At 50.8% G+C, this 17929-nt stretch overlaps 1 protein-coding gene across 2 annotated transcripts in view; it reads left to right on the forward strand.

Moving 5' to 3' along the window:
- Positions 1 to 4157: 4157 nt before the first annotated feature.
- Positions 4158 to 17929, forward strand: part of INPP5A (inositol polyphosphate-5-phosphatase A) — a 185636-nt gene continuing 171864 nt past the window's right edge. For both annotated transcript variants that reach the window (XM_084209867.1, XM_084209868.1), the window contains exon 1: positions 4158 to 4582. In XM_084209867.1, the coding sequence (XP_084065993.1) occupies positions 4508 to 4582 (75 nt within the window). In that variant the 5' untranslated portion in view covers positions 4158 to 4507. The remainder of the gene's footprint in view (positions 4583 to 17929) is intronic.

Consider the following 17929-nt stretch of genomic DNA (forward strand, 5'->3'; position numbering starts at 1 on the left):
AGCCTCAGGGATTCTGTTATTCTATGAATACAGCTGACATAGTTGAAGATGATTATCAGTGTGAACTTTTCTTATTGCTCAAGACACTTTGGACACAGGTCCTTTAGCAAGCTCTATGTTGCTCAGAGAAGTCATCCCATTGATCTGATGCCAGCAATGCCTCCCTGAGAGCCCCTGGGTTATTGCTGGGTGTCTGTCTCTGTCTCTTTCATTACTATAGAGATGCCCACAAGCTGTCCAGGCACCACCTTCCTGGGGATTACATTCTGGTTCTCACAGAGTGCTCGGTGGTACAGGAGAGTGGACTCCTGAGATACTGTGGAGATGCTGCAGAGGCAGTGCAGATTCCTGCTGTTACTGGAGGGGATTTGTGAATGCTCAGTTTTATTCCTATGTGCACCATTCCTTTTCCTTAGGATCCCTTTTCCTGTGTACTTTGTCACTGAGGGTGACAAACACTGACACAGCTGCCCAGGGCAGTGAAGGTGCAAACTTCACCGTTTGCCCTTTCCCCACCTGCCCCAATGTTGTTAGCAGTGGGATGAGAGCTGCTCCCCTGGCCTCACCTCACTGCAGGAGCTGCACGAGGCACCCACTGGGCTGCCCCTGCCAAAGAATAGCAGCAGCAGCATCTCACTTCTTGAGCAGCTGGAAGAAATAGAGCCTCAGCCTGAAGACACCAGCCTGTGATGTCCTTTCTGCCCTGATTTACTCCTGTATGCTCAGCATAAAGTAAATAATATCCTACCCACTGCAAAACTCACAGAATGGTCAGAAGGGACCACCCCTTGCCATGGGCACCTTCACCAGACCAGGCTGTTCAGTGCTCCACCCAACCTGGCCATGAACATTTCCAGGGATGGGGCAGCCACAATCTCTTTGGACAATCTGCTCCTCAAAGTATGCATTGTCCCTCCTGTCTCACCCTGGCTGTAAACACAGAACAGAAACATCCAAATAGTTTCAAGCACACTGGGAAACACTGTGGTGCACCTGAAAATTGTTTTTGAATAAAAAATTCAATATTTTATTTACTTGTTTTAAAGCAGTGTTTTCAGTGCATAGCATGGACTGGTGCTTGTTGGGGCAAGGAGCATCCACTCCAGGAAATACAAAGAATCTTCTTATCTGTGTCACAGACCTGATCAAATGCAGCATTTTGAAAAAGTTTTAAATAAAAGAAATGGCATTTGTAATGTTTATAGAGAACAGTCCATGTCTGTCAGAAGTTACTTTTCCTTGTTGCCTCCCTCATGGCTTGGAGTGTGAGCAGAAACCACTGGTCTCTGCCATCCTCCAGAGACAAAACAGGCAGCACGGGTGTGCTGGGCTGTGAACAGCTCCACTGTGCATCACCTGGAATTTCTGTGTTAAACTCATCAGTTGCAGCTGCCCAGAATCACAGCAAAAGGCTTTAAATACAAATGGCACTGCAGCTGTGGGACACTGAGATGGGAGTTTCACCCTGAGGGAAAATCTTGACAGCTCATAGGACCAATCATTAGTGATGGTTAAAGATATTTAGGATCCATATCTAAGCCAAACCTGCAGAACATTTCCCCCTCACTGTTGAAAAGCTCCTTAGTAAAAACTAACCTGATTCTTGAGCTCTCTTGTTCAATCTTAGCATTCAAGGCAGGCACCAAGACTGGAAACACTCAGACTACACTGTCTGGGTTTTAAGTACTGGGAAAGGAGTGTCAGGGAACTTGAGGCAGCCTTAGCTAGCAGTGGTGTTCCCCCTACAGTAACACACCGATCAGCTCCCACCGGCCTCCCACCTCTGGGTGGGGAGGAAGGGAAATATCTGACCTGCATCTGACCCTTGAGCCTGTGGGACTCAGTTCAGGGTCAGAGCTGGGAATGCTGGAGCTGGTGCAGACACAGCTGGAGGCAGCCACAGCCCCTGCTCACTGAACAGATGCGAAGTGGCATTTTCATCCTACTCCCATTTTCCCACTGTTATACTGTGCCATCCCCTCTGAGAGTTATCCTTTGCAGCAGATGAAAGAAAGCATCAACTCTGCAGCACCCACTGAGGTTTAACATTCGCGTCAGGACACAGAACTCAGCCCTCACCTTTTATGAGTGCTTTACTCACTGCTCGTTTCCCCATTGCCACGGGCAAACTTTCATATTCAAACGGATTTGCCCAGTTATTTTGCTCCCACATAGCGCAGGTACAGATCTTGTTCATCCAAATTTAACAAGTACCAAAGTATCAGCCCTGCACAATTTGCCTTGCAAACCAGCTCATGTCCCCTCTAGCCCTCCCCTTTATCTTCCATCATGTTTGCACTGGCTCCTGTGGCAGCCCAGGCCGCATGTCTGGGCAGGTCCTGTCCCCTTGGCTTCTCCGTGGGCATGTGGGATGTTCTGTCTGCCCTGTGCTTCCCTACAGCGGCTGCTCTCTGGTACCACTGCACCTCACTCGCTGTTCAGCGTTCCTTGCTTTTGGAAACAGCTTCCGTGATAATCCCTCATCGGACCAAGCAGGCTCTTGGGAACTCATTTGAACACGCTTTGTGTGTGCTGTGATTCTTTATGTTCCTGTTTCTAAGCTTTTACCCACTCCTCTCTGTGCAGAAGGAGTGGGGCTCACAGCCATCAGCCCGGGCTGGTCGGACACTGCTCGACTTGTGTGCAGCTGTGATGCTCTCACACTGCAGAGCTTCCTCTGGCACAACAAGTGGCAAAGTCCCTGCACAGCGCAGCAGCGATTCCTCACTGGGTTCTTCTCATTCTAGTTTCCTGTTCTTGAGCACTGCCAAACTTTTCACCTGGATGCCATAGGGCTTGGGATCCCTTTCCAGCTGGCGTAATCTGACACCGCTCCCTCCAGCATACCCTGGCTTTGATGTAATCGTTGTTGGCCGAACGCTGTAAGACTGTGCCAAAACCACAACAGCAGCAAAAGTTTCCTTTCCCGTTTTATTTTCTTTTTCCCTGTCTGTGGATATATCAAGGTACACCAGGGAGGTGTATTGGATCGGCTCGCTTTCAGCAGCTCTGATGGCTGCATCCATGTAAGATCACTGTATCTGCAATGCAACTTTATGCAGCTGTCTCAGGAGCTGCGCAAAACCTTAGAGAAGACTTTCCAGAGAAGTCCAGCACTGTTCTGTGTTTCCGCATTGCATCTGTGTGCCACAGTTCAGCACACAGAGGAGGTCAGCAAGTATCCCATGGATGAAGCAGAATTCCAGAATTTCAATATCCTTTTCATTTAATTGTATATTTAATTTGCACCTTCCGACAAGGAAGGCCGGTGCAGCGGATCTGGCAGAGCTTTTGCCATTCCAGTCGCATCCCTGCCTGATAGTTTGCCACAGAGGAGACTGGAGAGGACTGTCCCCTCAGCTCAGCGTCGCTGGCGCCCTGCCCAGGTTCCCCAGCTCGGGCACGGGGCTTCCATGCCTTGTGCCCCTGTCCCCGAGCAGCCGACACACGGACCGCCACGGGGGATGTTTCATGCACAGCAGCAGTGACTGAGCTGTCATTTCTCGGGTTTCCCTGGCAAAGTTACCGGGCAGGTTTCTTCCGCAGCGAGGGTTGGCGTGAGCTGAGGAAGACTCTGGGGCGCCCGCGGGCTCTGCCCGGACACCAGTCCTCCGCGGGGTGCTCGCTCCCGGGGCGAGCGGCGGGATGCTCGTCCAGCATCACCAACCATTTCGCCGTCCCCTTGCGACAGAGCCCTATCGCGACACGCGCCGGGCCCCTCCGGCCCCGGTACCGCTTCCCGCGAGCCGCGCTCGGGCGGTGGCACCGCCGGGGCCAAAGGCGGCTTATCTCATTCCATCCCCGGGGACAGACCCCGGTTGCCGAAGGGGCCGCCGGGCCTGGGGAGCCGCTCCTCGCGGGCGGCAGCGCCCGCCCCGCCTCGTTCCGAGCCCGGCAGCGGGCGGGCAGCCCCGCTGCGCGCAGGTGGGGCAGCATCGGCCGCGCCGGGTCCCCGGGGAGCGGCCCCCTCCGAGCAGCGCCCGCCGTGTCCCCCGGGCCGCGCTCCCCGCCGCGGGCACGGCCGGGCCGCGGGACGGCGCCGCCGGGCGTGCGCGCGCCCGCCGCGGCTGGCGTTGCCCTTTTAAGAGCGGCGCGAGGCGGCGGTGACGTCGCGCGCGCAGAACGCTAGCCCGGCGCGCCCGCCCGCCCGCACAGCCGGGAGCGGCGGCGGCACCGCGGAGCCCCCGGACCCGCCCCGGCCCCGCCGAGCCCCGCACGGCCCGCACCGCACCGCCCCGCCGGCACCGCTGCCCTGCCATGCGCCGCGGCCCGGCGCCAGCCTCCGCCGGCGGGAGCCGTCCCGGCAGCAACAGCAGCAGCAGCAGCGCGGCGGCGGGCGAGCGCTGAGCCGCGGCCCCGCAGGGCGCGGATGTTCGCGGGCTGCCCGCGCCGGGAGCTCTCGCTGCGCTGACGGGGCGGGCCCGGCGCCCCGCTCGCCGCAGCGCCCCGCGCCCGCCCCCGGGCTCCCCGCAGCGCCGCCGCTCCCGGCCGCGCTTCCGCCCGCGCCATGGCGGGGAAGGCGGCCGCGGCCGGCGCCGGGGTGCTCCTGGTCACCGCCAACGTCGGGTCCCTCTTTGACGACGTAAGTACCGCGGGCACCGGGGCGAGCGGGTCTTCGCGGGCCGCCGGTCGCAGCGCCGCCCGCCCCCCGTGCTGCTGCCCCGACCGCGGGTGCCGGCGGCGCTGGGGGCCCGGCGGCCGTCCGGCCGAGCCCCGGCGCCTCCCCGGGGTGGGACGGCTCTGGCGGAGCCCGGGGCGGCGGCACAGCCGGGGGAGCGCCGGGGGAAGGGGGCGCCGCTGCCGTGTCCCCGTCCCCAGGGTGGTCGCCGTGTGACACCGTCCGCAGCGCCCGGGCGCCCCTCGGGGGCGCGGCACAGCCCCCGAAGCGCCTTGCCCGCCTCCGGGCGCTCTTCCCTGGCCACCGGGCAGAGTGGGGCACGAAAATGTAGCGTAATTTCTGCTCGGCGTAGTGAGCGGTCAGAGCTCCGGAACGTTTCTCATCGCTGCAGATAAGGCGAGAGCCGCAGCTGGCACGGGCGAGCCGGGGGAGGAACGCTCGGCTCGGTGCGTGAATGAAGGCAGATACTGATGACCGTCGCTGGGCTCCCGCGCCCCGGACGCTGCCCCCGAGGCTGCTGGAGCCGGTAGCAAAGCCCACCTGTGCCCGAGCAGTGCGGACACGTCCCACAGAGCAAGGGGAGCATTTCCAGAGCTTTGCTCGTTATAAAGTAATGCACCTCTGGCAGAGAATTGGGTCCAGGCTTGCACTGTGTGTTAGGAGGGGCTTTGCTCTAAGCATGATGCACAGAGCCCCGAGGTGCAGTAACCCAGAGAGTTTTTTTGGTCTGGTCTTCTAAGTCCACTTTGCTTTTTTGTCACTTTAAAGGCTGTTCTGGCGTTCACACTTTGATTGTAACTGCTGTAGTCAAAGGATGCAGTTCACGTTTTCTTCAACTTAAGTGGACTTTTACTGTTATCACTACAGTTAGTTTTTCACTTAAGTGTGCCGCTTTGTATTAAAATAACGTTGTGAAAATGTTCATTTCCTTGTGATTGCCATGGTTGTGGCCTTGGGCATACCCAGCATCTGTGTGTGAATGATGCCCGTGTGTTCAGTAGGGTTTCAGCAGGTGGTTCCTGCCTTTTTCCTACTCCATGGCTGGAGCTGAGGGGTGACACCTCTGTGCTTGCTGTCCATGAGCCCTGTGACTCCCTGTGCTCCTGTGCCTTGGCAAGAGCCAGCATCTGAAGCAGAGTCCCTGTAGAATCCCCGGCTGTCAGACCCAGCCCTTTCCTGCCTGTTCCTGGCGGGCACTCGGGCTCCAGGCGCTCCTGGAGCGTGCTCGCTGTGCCACAGGGAACACACTTCAGTTCTAGCCAGCAACTGCCTTGCCATGAGAAACTGAGTTTTCTGCAGCAGCGAAACTGGGCTTGTTTGGATCAGTTCCACTGCAGGGTGGGACATGGAAAGACTGCTGTGAACGTCTGTGGTTGTGGTCCTGGTGTGTGGCTGTTGGAGTTGGGACTGGTGGCTGCCTGGCCGGGCTTCTGGAGTTACATTAGTGCAGTTTGGGTGCAGGAAAGGTGACATGAACTGGGTCTGGGGACTTGGCTCTCAAGTTATGTGTGGGAGCTGTCAGTGGCTGCTTCTGCTTGCTGGGCCCTTCCCGTGCAGTCGAGGAATATGTGTCTCTGCTGTGACCTGGAATGGTTTCAGTCCTGAACAAGGACTTGCTTTGACGGACTGCGCCAGAGCTGGGCTAGAAAACCACTTCCCATTCCTTTAACTCATGTTTTCTATTTCTGATTTCAGTGGGTGATATGTATTTTAATTGAAGTAAGTCAGATGTAGCCTGAGCTCCAGGCCGTGTACCAGCATGTGCTGTCACAGGGCAGTGCAGGGCGCTGGCAGATGGGGTGGCCAGGCCAGGCACCCCCACTCACACACTCCTGCTGGCCCTGTGCTGGGCTCCCATCTGCAGTGGCCAGAGCCCTCTGGGAAGCATGCCTTTGGAGCTCCGGGGCAGGTGCCCTTGTGCCAGGCTGCTGGGGGCAGGCTGGGTCTGGGCAGGGGGCTCTGGTGCTGGGGGGCCCTGCAGGGGGGGCTTCCTGCCCCCTCCCACCCAGCAGACCCCTGATGGCTCTGGGCTGCTCTGTCTCCCTGTGCACCCTGAGTGGGGCTGTGTGGCAGAGCACGGTTTGCACTTCAGGTGTGTTTTGTGTGAGCACTGTTTCCTTGTGCGTGCAAATGCTCTTGAGGCCAGCGTTTCATAGCTCAGAACACCTTCGGTAGGCAGGTTGGCCAGGGTGGGACAGTTCTTCCTAGTTCAGTGGTGTTGCTGACCTGCCTGTACTTTTGCAAAGAGGGGGAAATTGCTTTTTTTGCTCTCCAGTTGCCAGAAGCAGGTCAGGATAACATATGAGTTTGCTCCCGCCAGCCATCCCCATCCACTAATTACCTGTTGCAGTGGTGACCTGGGAGCTCATGAATAAATATGTGAAAGTGAAGAGGGACTGAGCTGGGTTAATTTCATTCCTCTAGCAGTTTTATTGCTTCGTTAAAAATATTAATGGAATATTAGATTTTAAAATATTCTTCCAAGTTACATGAACATGTGCATTTCATGAATATGAATGTGTATGATTTTTGGTATCTTTGTGTTTACTTAAGCATTTAATGCTTTTCTTGCTGTAGAATAATTTCCTGGTTTTATCACAGTATACACAGTAACAAAAGATGGAGTTCAGGCCACCCCTGAGTCACTCTTTATCTTTTCCCCCTCCTCAGATGCCCCTGACTATGGCAGGGGAATTCAATTAGATGATCTTTAAAAGTCCCTTCCAACCCAAACCTGTGATCTATCCTCTCCCTCCCTGATTTCTTGCTTCCTCTGTCTGCATTGACAAAATTTCACATGTACCTTGTGAGCTGAGTGCTGTGGTGGGCACAGAATCCATTTGCCTGGCACTGCGCTGCCTTTGTTGTACAGGGGTTTAATTTATGTCCTGTCCTTTTTTCCAATCTGGTATATCCCCTTCATTCTGTTCAGGTGCTTCTAAAAGCTCAGTGCTGCCTCTGCTGTGGCAGACCCCGGAGAGGGCTGTGAGCAGCAGGTGAATGGAGAAAGCTGCCCTCAGCACGGGGTCAGTGCAGCACAGGAGCTGCGGCTGCCTCTGCTGCAGGGGGGCAGCTGGACACCTCTGCAGTTGTGGTGTTGTGGCTGCCCCAGGAGTTTTGTTACTGCGTGCTGTGTGTTTGTCTGGGTGCAGCCACAAACCCTGGAAAACCACCTTGGTGCTCACACCTGAGAATCATCTCTTGTTCCAGGTCAGTTTCAGGTGTTTTGACAATCTGTGTAGGTTGTCTCCATGCAGGTCTTTAGGGAAAGGATTTCCAAGATGCCCAGCAGACTTAGCTGTACAGGTTCTGACATTTCTCCCCAGGTTGGAAAATAGTTCATTTGTTCCAGTTGTTTTTGAAATTGCAGTGTGTGAGCCTAAATCAGGTCAGAGCTTGTGAAACCCTTCGATCTTCATGCACTGGATGTATGTAATCCTTAAATTCTCAGGACAGGTTTAGTCAGAATAGATGTGCAATGATGACAAGGTAGGTAAAAATTAACCAGAACATGTTATTTTATTAGCTTAAAAGAGAAGGAGGGGAGAAGTGTGCCAGGGAATTGCTGTATGGTGCTGATACCCAGAATTCTGAATGACTGACAGCATTACTGCCCTACCTGTGCCCCTGTTTTCTTTGTTTGTGGAACACTGGCCTTCATGTGACAGTGCCATGGTAGGGCTATAAGCTTTGACATTCCAAGGTGGCCTTCACCTATCCACAACTGGGTGAAAGTGTTCCTTTTTCATACAGTACACAAAGTGGGCAGGGATGGAACTTCCTGTTTCAAGTCCCGTTTGTAGTATTATTATAAATAAACTTACTCTTTAATTCTGAGGATGAACTTGAAGTATTCTTTACTTCTGTTAAAAGCCAAAGTCTATCAATTGAATTTGAAGTAGAAATAGTTCCCATAATAATTTTTCAAAACAGCCTGACCTTCTGATGAGTGGTGATCACAGCGTCATGTCTGATCCTAATTTTCTGATACACATTATCATGTCTGATACACATTATCATATCTGATCCTAATTTTCTAATTCTGAAGCAGTGGGTGTAGGTTTGTTTTGGTATTGGACATCTGTGTATTTAGTATTAGCTGATAACTATAAAAGGTTTTTTGGCTTTCTTTTTTTTTTTAAATTTCTTTCCCCCATGAATAATTATTTGAAATTTGTGGAACGTTTCAAATGTGGTAGGATGGGAAATGTATTTGTTTGGTTTTGATTTCTAAATAAGCATTAAGAGTAGCATGTTGCAATTCAAGGCAACCTCTCTTCAAACTCCAGCTGTGAGATTGATTGAAAGGTAATGTTTGATTCATTGTGACTTTTTTGAAGAAACTTGTTATTCCACTGCTGGGAAACACTTGTCCCATCCTTAGGGTCAGGTTGGGCAGCGTTGGTGTTGTCTGGAGTGAAGATGAGAGTAGCCCAAGCTGTGCAGGTTAGGGTGATGTTTCTCTGGGATGCTTCGGTGTGGGGGCGTCCCCGCAGGTGGGCTGGGCTGGCAGCTGGTGGGGAGGGACAGAGGAGCCTGGGCTCCTGTTCTGGCCAGGTGAGGGCAAGAGCAGCAGAGCTGAGGAGAGGGGAGACGCTGGCCTGGCTCTGCCACTGGGTCCGTGCTCCTTGCTGTGCTGCCCAGTTTGGGGGAGCTGGGGCTGTGGCCAGGTGGCTCTGGCAGGCTGGAGACTGGCAGGGTTGAGCCTGGCACTGAGCACTTTGGCTGGCTTACAAGGGCCCCAGATTTGGGGAGTTATTGTCTTGCTCTCCTTGTTGCTGCAAAATTGGGTGCTCACAGCTCAGACTTGCATTTGAGGGCTATGTAGTTTTTGAACAATAACAGAAGGCCAACAGAAAAGTATTTTTCAGTGTTCTCTATGATGGGAACTGTAGAAATAAGTGATCTCCAGCTTCCCTTTCTCTGATTCTGCACTCTTTGCTTTCTAGTTTCTGGTTGTTCCGGTCTGCTTTCTGGGTTTGTTTTTTTTTTGTTGTTGTTGTTGTGGGAGTCGCCCTGTTAATTTCTTAAATATTGTTGCTGCCTTCTGTTTGTTTGGTTTTCTGTGGCAGACTCTCAAGTGGTTTTCTTTCAGTTTCTTCCATACTCATGTTTATGTTGTATTTTAGGAGGCTATCTTGTTTTACTCCTTCCTAAACTCCCTGTGCAGCAGGTGGAACTTTGAGGTAGACGTGGCTGCAGAATAGCCCTGGCTTTGCGTGCCCTTTAGGTGCTGTGGAAGGGGATTTTGGTTTGGCAATCCTTCCTGCTGCTTGTGCTCTGCACTGGGGATGAGCTGAGGGTGTGCGTGGGCTGTGCGGTGCAGCTGCAGCAGCAGCAGTGCCCAAGCTGCTGGGCTGTGCTACACAGGTGCTTTTTCCAGGTGTCTGGGCACAAGGAGCAAGTGCTGGTACCTGGAACAGCTGTGGGCTGGTGGGGGTGGTGCCTGTTAGAACCCCTCTGTTGTGGGTCTTTGGAGGGTGATTCCCTCTCAGCTGTGCAGTTCCACAAGGCCAATGTCAGTCCCTCGCCGCCTGCTTTGGAGGAGCTGAATGCTTGTCCTGATTTCCAGCTCCCTGAGTGCCAGCTCCCGGAGGAGCCAGCTCTTGGCATCCCGAGGACAGGCTAAGGACTCCTGTCAGTGTGCTGGGGGTCACTGGTAACCACTCGGAGCATCCCCAGCTCATGCCATGGTCCAGGGTGCGTGTCCTGCTCACCAGCAGCCCCTGGGGTGTACTCAGAGTGACAGCTGAGTATGAGCTGCAGAGAAAAGTCCTCTTTAAAGTATAAATGAGGAGCAAGACCCGAAGCAGACATGCAAGAAAGCAGGGACAGGTTATTGTGCATCCACATACTTGTAAAATTTAAAGCTCTAATTTGCTGAAGATAACTGGAGCAGTAACAGTACTGGTAGCACAGAGGGTGGAGGTTTCCTCCAAGGTGGGGTTTTTCTTTAGCAAAAATCCAGCAATTTTTTCTTTTTAGCAGATAGTTTTACAATTCTCTGAGCAAAAGAGTTTCCATTAAGAGCTGGTACAGTGTCTAGCCTTCCTTAAGAAAGATGCTCAGAGGTTTATCTTCTAGACAATCTTTTTTTTTTTCCCTTTTGATTAAGTGTTATCACTGACAACAAGAGCACATGGAACACCAGGAGGTAATAGTGGCAAAGCACATTATAATTACACCTTTATTTTAATGCAGTTTTATAGCAGTAGAGTTGGCGCTTTGCAGCTTGTCAGGCTTCCCCAAATCATCAGTGTATCAGTGTGAGGTTTTAAAAGGACTTAGTTCCTATTTTATTTCATATTTGAAAATGAAATTATGCAGTGTGGGTAGGATACCATAGGAAGAAAGCTTTACACACAGGTCTGATAGTTTTTTAGCTAGGACAAGTGCTATGGCATATTTAAAAGCTTTTGTTACTGTTTGAAAGTTCTCATCATCAATTTTTCTACCACAAAATTTGACTTCAAAGACACAGAATATGAGTCAAACCCTCAGATTTTATGATTTACATAAAAAGCTGATCTGGTTTTTACTTACTATTTCTCTCTTTCCCCTTTTCTATTATTTACTTAGTCATACCGTTTATATGTTCTACCCCCATGAATGTGTTTCCTCTTTTTACCTCAGACGCTTTCTTTCCCTTTCTGGTACCATGTGTACTCACCTCCTTCTGAAAGCTCTTCCCTTATGATTTCAAGTGAGTCCCTTGAAGGAGTGTTTTTGATTTGTAGTTTTGTTGGTGCCTCGTACGCCATCAGGAAGGTGAGTGTGGCTGCTCTGAGTACTCTTTTCTCTGCTGAAGAGGGGATCCCACCAGGTTAAACCCAGTTTCCTCCACTATGGGCATGCCATGCCCTGGCATCCCAGTGGGAAGAGGAAATCCAGTGACTGAGCTACCTTGGAAGGCAGACTGGCCATTTAAGTGTGGCTCTGGAAGGTTTCTCTTCCACCACCCTGCAGATCAGCCACTTTGGCTGCTACTTTGCCTTCTTCTCTGCCCCTTAAATCTTACCTTAAATTGGAAGGAAAAAAAAGGAAAAAAGCAGCCAGGTGTGATTGCAAGCCAGTTGTGTGCTTTTATTATGTGGAAGCTCCCAAAATGTATCTGTGTTAGTGCAGGTTAATACTTTATTTGATATTCTCTAACCATCTTTCTCTCTCTTTGTGGAGAACAGGAGGTGGTCATGGGAAAACCGGACCTTCTGACTTCAGTGGCTGCTTGAATGGCCTGTCAGAGTCCTTTAGCATTCTTTTGGCATCTTTATTACTGAAGTGGCATCTTCCCTTGCTGAAATTTCCATGGAAATATGTTATTTTTCATAACGTGGAGTAGGTCACATTAAGCACAATAACCATCATTCTGGGGAAGAGTGATTGTTAAAAGTAAAATGTTACTTTGGCTTCTTTTCTTCCAATGGTGTGTAGTAGTTATTCAACACTCTTAACACTACTATCAGTATTAGTACATCATTTTTAAATGTAAATATTTTATTTAATCACTTTAATTTCTAACACTTTTCCTGTTATCGGCAAAACTTGAAGTTAAAGCACGTATTGAAGCAAACAAAAGTGTTCGTTGTTCCTATATGATGTTTGAAGTCAGATATAATTGATGGTTTTCATTAATGTCTTCAAGTTGTTAAGCACTCATCTTCATGAGTCAGTCAGCTGTATCAAATGATATCCTTGAAAGCAGAATGTTAACGCTAAGGAAAGCAATTTACCTGTGGTGTTGTCACAGGTTTTGTTCTCTGGTGGCACCTTAGGGTCGGTTCCAGCCACTCTTGGGGGTGTGACTGTCACTGACACCTGGTTGTTTGTTACCCTGCAGCACAGCTGAGCCCTCTGGGCTGTGCTTCATGGGACCATGGCTCAGGGATGTGGCTGCAAGTGCCAGGGTGCAACATGGAGAGCTTTCCTTTCGCTTGTGGTTGTGACTGTAAGGATTTTCCCTTCAGGTTTTGGTTTGTCTGCAGTAAAACTGTAAGGATTTTCCCTTCAGGTTTTGGTTTGTCTGCAGTAAAACAGCTTCTGATCTTTTCTTGTGCTGTTTCCCAAGCTAGTGGAAAGCTCTCCCGCCTGTATTCCTTGCCTGCTGTCCCTGCCTCTTTTGTCTCTTCTTTTCCCTGGTTTCACCTTTGTTTCCTTTCTAATACTGTTCACATCCAGAAGCTCTGGTCCGGAGAGGCTTTAGTGTCACACAGAATTGCAGCAGAGCCAGAAAGAAGGCGATGGGTGACGTGGGGTGCCTGCCCTGGGCAGAGGCTGGCCAGGGGCTCTGCTCAGCCAGAGCTTTTGGATAACGTGTGGCTAAAGGAGAAGAAGTCCTGACCTCTCACACACAAGCTTTTTTCTAAGACAAACACACGTTTTTGCCTTTGCCTGCTTCCTGCATCCATGCTGGAGGCTGCAGTCAGCTGGCCAGCTCTGGGCCATGCGTGGCCTGGCCTGCTCCTTGCAGGTCACTGAGAGCTCCAGAGGCACTGGACACGTGGCATTTGCTCATATCCGGCTTGTGCTCAGTCTTTGAAAGCCAGAAGGGAAAAGTGTTGATTGGGGCGGATTTGCATCTGGAAGCCATGCACTGTTCCTCTTAGAGATGCCCAGGGACACTGTACTGAATGGTGCTGGAATGAGGTGGTTTGGAGGTTTTCCCTTGCAACACAAAATGTCACATTAAATTAGGCTCAAATTTGGAATCCATGGTGTTGGACTGCAGCACCCGTGGCTGCAGATCACAGTATGGGAGACCAGTAGCTACCACAGTTCAGACAGTGACTGTGTGCCTGTGTTGTGCAGCAGCTGCCCTGGACTGTCCAACCCTCAAAACAGCCTGGAGAAAAAAATAGCTGCCTTCAGGGCAAAAGGGGTGTTCCAGGAGGAGCGTGGTTAATGGTGGGAATGCTGGGCTAGGCTCTGGAAATCAGGGCTCAGTTTGCATTCAGCCACGAGCATCCTGTGTGACCCAGAGCAGGCGGCAGCGCATCCCCTGACAGAAGCATTCCTGTGCCTGGGACAGACTGCGGCCACGGCGTCTCGGCCCTCCTGCCCAAGAGCGGAGGGTTTTGGAAGGATGCTCTGGAGGTTCTGATGTTGAAGCTAGAGCAGTGGAGGGCTGTGATGGCAGGTGAGCATGGCTCTGCAGACGGAGCAGGTGTGCAAACGAGGAGCTGGACTGTGTGGGCCATGGAAGAGAGCCATGGCAATGGCTTGTTCCTTCAGCTTTAGCTCGGGAAAGGCAGAAGAGCACCTCATGTGGACTGCAGCACAGCCTGTGTGGGCATGCACCACCCTGGGTTGCTGGAGAAGCTCCTGGCCAAACAAAGGCTCAGATAATCTGAGCTGTGCAAGCCTTATGCTTAACCAGAGGTTCTTGGCTTGCACAAGCTCAAAGCAAAACCAGCTCTCTTTAGTTACGGGAGTAAGTACAAGCAGGGAGAGCTGCTCCGTGTGAGTCTGTGCTTTGGTGAGGCTGGCAGACAGTGTTTACAGGATGTGGAGTACATCACCTTCTCTAGAACATTCACCCTTGGTGCAAGGCCTCGCTCTGGGTACCATGGGAACACACAGGATCCAAAACCTGTTTGTTGTACTTTGCCTGAGGTGGAGCTGCCTCTACATGTTCACTCCTCACTTCCCATTTTCCACTGCATTCTTGAAAAGAAATTTTTTTTTAAATTGTCTTGGAATGCTTGAATGTGTTGGCAAGGCTCTGCATATTAATGGCTGGGCTCTTTGGAGCACCTCTGTGCTGGGCTGGTGGCACTGTTGGCATTGCAGTGGGTGAACAGTAGAGCTACACAGACATTGGGAGTGGGACCTAATTCTGAATTATTTCATTAAAGCTTTTAAAGTGATGTGGTGGGAGCTTGTTTTGAAGCTTTTTGTTTTCTTGGTGTGGCAAACTCTCTAAATTTAGAGGCTTTACTAATCCTTTTGGAAAAGCAAAGCTAGTTTTCCTGTAGGAACAGCTCAGAACTCTATGCTGAACTCTGTGTGTCAAGTGAATATAAAACGAAATGCTACAAAAATCACTTGAAAATCTGTACTCATCAAATACCATCAGCCAGCATTGGCTCTGTTTTAATTACTTCAGAGTTTTTATTTAAGGACAGATTTTGTGTTTTTCTCAGACTCTCTGGGCGGAGAAGACCTTTCCGTGCGCTCTTGGGCTGACAGCTGTCATTGGGTCCAGCACTGCAGCAGATTTGCACAAGGAAGGTTCCCTTTAACAAAAGCATTGGCTCTTTGTGTCCCTCACCTGACCATTCAAAATGTTTTTAAAAAGCATCTGTTCAAAGTGAAAGTGTTGATCTACAATTCCTATTGTGCTTTTTATTGGAGGAAGAAGTTGAAAAACTGTTTGGGTATTTTTGATATTTATTTTTAACTTCAAATGCTGCCATGCACATGAAGAAGCCAAGAACTGGGTGGGACTGTATGATAGGACCAACCCACGCACTTCAGAGAACTGGATGTGACCCAAAAATCCTCTGCTAAAACAAGTTTATTTTCATGAACTGGCAGTGTTGTTTTTCTGGGCTGGGAGGACAGGCTTGATTCTGGCTCCACTGCTCACCAGACTCTGAAGCCAGTTCTCATTTTTCTTGTTGGACAGCCTTCTAGCAAAGAGGAAAAAACCCTTTTCAGCTGTCCTTACTAAATATTAAAGTATTTATTTATTACCGTTGTGCACCTTTTACTTATCTCAGAAAGATCTGTAGTTCCTTTCCCACTTTTTTGCCAATTATATGAATGCTGTGTATATCTGCTTGTCCTTGTAGGCTGTTACTATCGTTGTAGTGTCACTGAGGTGTGTGAACAGATAGCTGTCTCCCAGGATGGATGAAGACGCAGCTGTATCAGCCAGGTGAAGGGAGACATCCTTGATAAGCAGGTGAATTTCAGTGCAAGACTTGCTTGTGGTTCTTAAAAATAATGAACTGAGTGTTGTATAAGGAAAGTGCATATTGAACAGATAAGGGTAGAAACTGCTGTATTCGGAACAGTGCAGGAAAGGTCCATAAGGACATGCCGGAGAGCTGTGGTACCTCCATCGCTGGAGGTCCTTGGGAGCCATCTGGACAGGGCCCTGAGCCCCTGACTCTTGGGAGACTTTGCTGGAGCAGGCAGTGGATCTCCAGAACTCCAGCACATTCTGTGACTCTGTAGCCAGACATAATACATTTTTCACTTGGTTTTATCTTTGTTGCTGATGCCATTGCCCATTGCCTTCCAGCACTTGCTAGAGATGACAGCATAGTTCTCTGTCCAACATCTTGTGGCAAATCCTCATTCCCTTTTTATCTGCATTTCTGTTATGGATGTAGACCATTTCCAGATGTTTGTGGAGTGACTGGTTCAGGAGCTAGAACATGTGCATGTTTTCCTAAAAATTGGAGGAAAACCATTCATGTTGTCTGTCAGCTTATAAAGTCTCTAAATATTGGGAAAGCTTCCTCATGCTCTCTTGGTGTGTGGGAACTGGAATCTCCAAGTCAGGCTTGCAGCTCTGATAGGTTTTGTTTGCTTTTCTGTTGACATTACAGTAGCAAATAAATACGCTGCTCCCAGTTACTTCAGAAGTGGGAAAGAGCCGGAAGAAGGTCCCAAGTGCCTGGGACCGTAAGGGCAGTGGATCCAAAGGGTTTACTGGCAGCTGATGTGGTATTTACCCCAAAATGAAGCTGCAGCAGAGGAACGTGCTGGGAAGTGATTCAAAAGCAGAGAAACTGCTATGGTTGTATGTTTCTTTTCTACCTACTCCTGTTCTTGCAGCATTGCTGGTTTTTACCTGAAGTATGATTGGTCCAAACAACTGTGCTGAGAGCTGGGAAAAGACGTCATAGGACAGAAAGTAAAAAGAAATGTATGGATTTATGTTCTTGTTCAATCCCCATGTCATGTACAGCACAGAGACCCGCCGTTTATTTTGGAGTGATTCACCTGGTACAGCCCGAGCTTCTGCGAGCCCTGTGAAGCTGTCCGGGGCTCGGCAGGACCGGGCTCGCCCGCTGCGCTGCGGCGGCAGTGCCGCCTCCCCCGGCAGCGGGGCAGGTCCGGAGCCTGCCCCGTGCCGGGAGCTCCACACCTGAGCTCACAGCTGCCTCCCGCTGGCTCGGCGCTCCGGGGCCGGGCTCCCGCCGCGGGGCTCCGGGGCCGGGCTCCCGCCGCGGGGCTCCGGGGCCGGGCTCCCGCCGCGGGGCTCCGGGGCCGGGCTGCCGCCGCGGGGCTCCGGGGCGGTTCGTGGGCAGCGAGTGGGGACAGCCCGAGGGGACAGTCCCGGCCGAGCAGGGACAGCACACGAAGATGGGGCAGGGTCACGGTGCTCCGGGAGTCACGGAAGCAGGCGGGGCTGGTAGCGTCTCTTGAGGCCGTGGTTATGGGTTATCGGCAGTGTTGTCTTTCCATCCCCCCGTCCCTTCTCTGCCAACAGAAAGCAGCTTTGCAGCTGTGTGAGCTCTTTATTGGAGGAGTGTCTGTCTCACCTGCTGCTCGAGGTGGTGGGCATGCGTTTATCCTGAACGCCTATGCAGGGTCATGTCCTAGAAACTGAGAGACCCATCTGTGCCTCTCACCATAAACACACTGCTCGGTTTTGAATGGTTTGTGACTTTTAGGTTCACCTCTGTAGTGGGATCCAGAAATGGGCACAAGGACTGGAGCAGGAGAGGATGGACAGGGCTCTTATCAGAATCACAGCCATCTCCCTGGGATGTCACACAAATACTGAAATATTAACGTATATCCTGCATGAGACAGTTGTTTAAAAAAAGTTTTAAAAAATGGCAAACAAATAAAACCCAAGAAAAAAACTCAAGCAAATTCCCAAACCCCCAAACCCTCAGACAGTTAAAAGTGAATGTTATGTAGCCTCATACTTGGCAGGAACGTTGTTACTGTTTTTACTTCCAAATACAAGAATAAGCCCATGGTGAATCTCAGCTTCAGTGAAAAGCTGGCTTTGCTGAGGAATCTGGAGATGCTTGGGTCATGTTACCGTGTTCCTTAGAGCTCCTCAGAGCTTTTGTTGAGAATTGGAGAGTATGTTAGACAGCTCTTTAACTATGTTTGCATGAAATGTGCACATGCCGTCGCTTTCGTGCATCACACTGTCCTAGAGGGAGATACTTGCAGCTGCTCAGCTTTTCCAGAAGGTTCAGTAGTATTTTAATTAATTGAAAAATGTGAGGCGTTGTCCTGAGATCTTGGCAGAACTGAAACTTCACAGCACTTCTTACAAAGCCTCTTAATTAAATCCATGAACCTAAATGCTTTAAGAAAATTGAAGTTCTCATTAAATGG

The sequence above is a fragment of the Fringilla coelebs genome (assembly GCF_963513975.1).
Source record: "Fringilla coelebs genome assembly, chromosome: 8".
NCBI classification, from domain to species: Eukaryota; Metazoa; Chordata; class Aves; order Passeriformes; family Fringillidae; genus Fringilla; species Fringilla coelebs.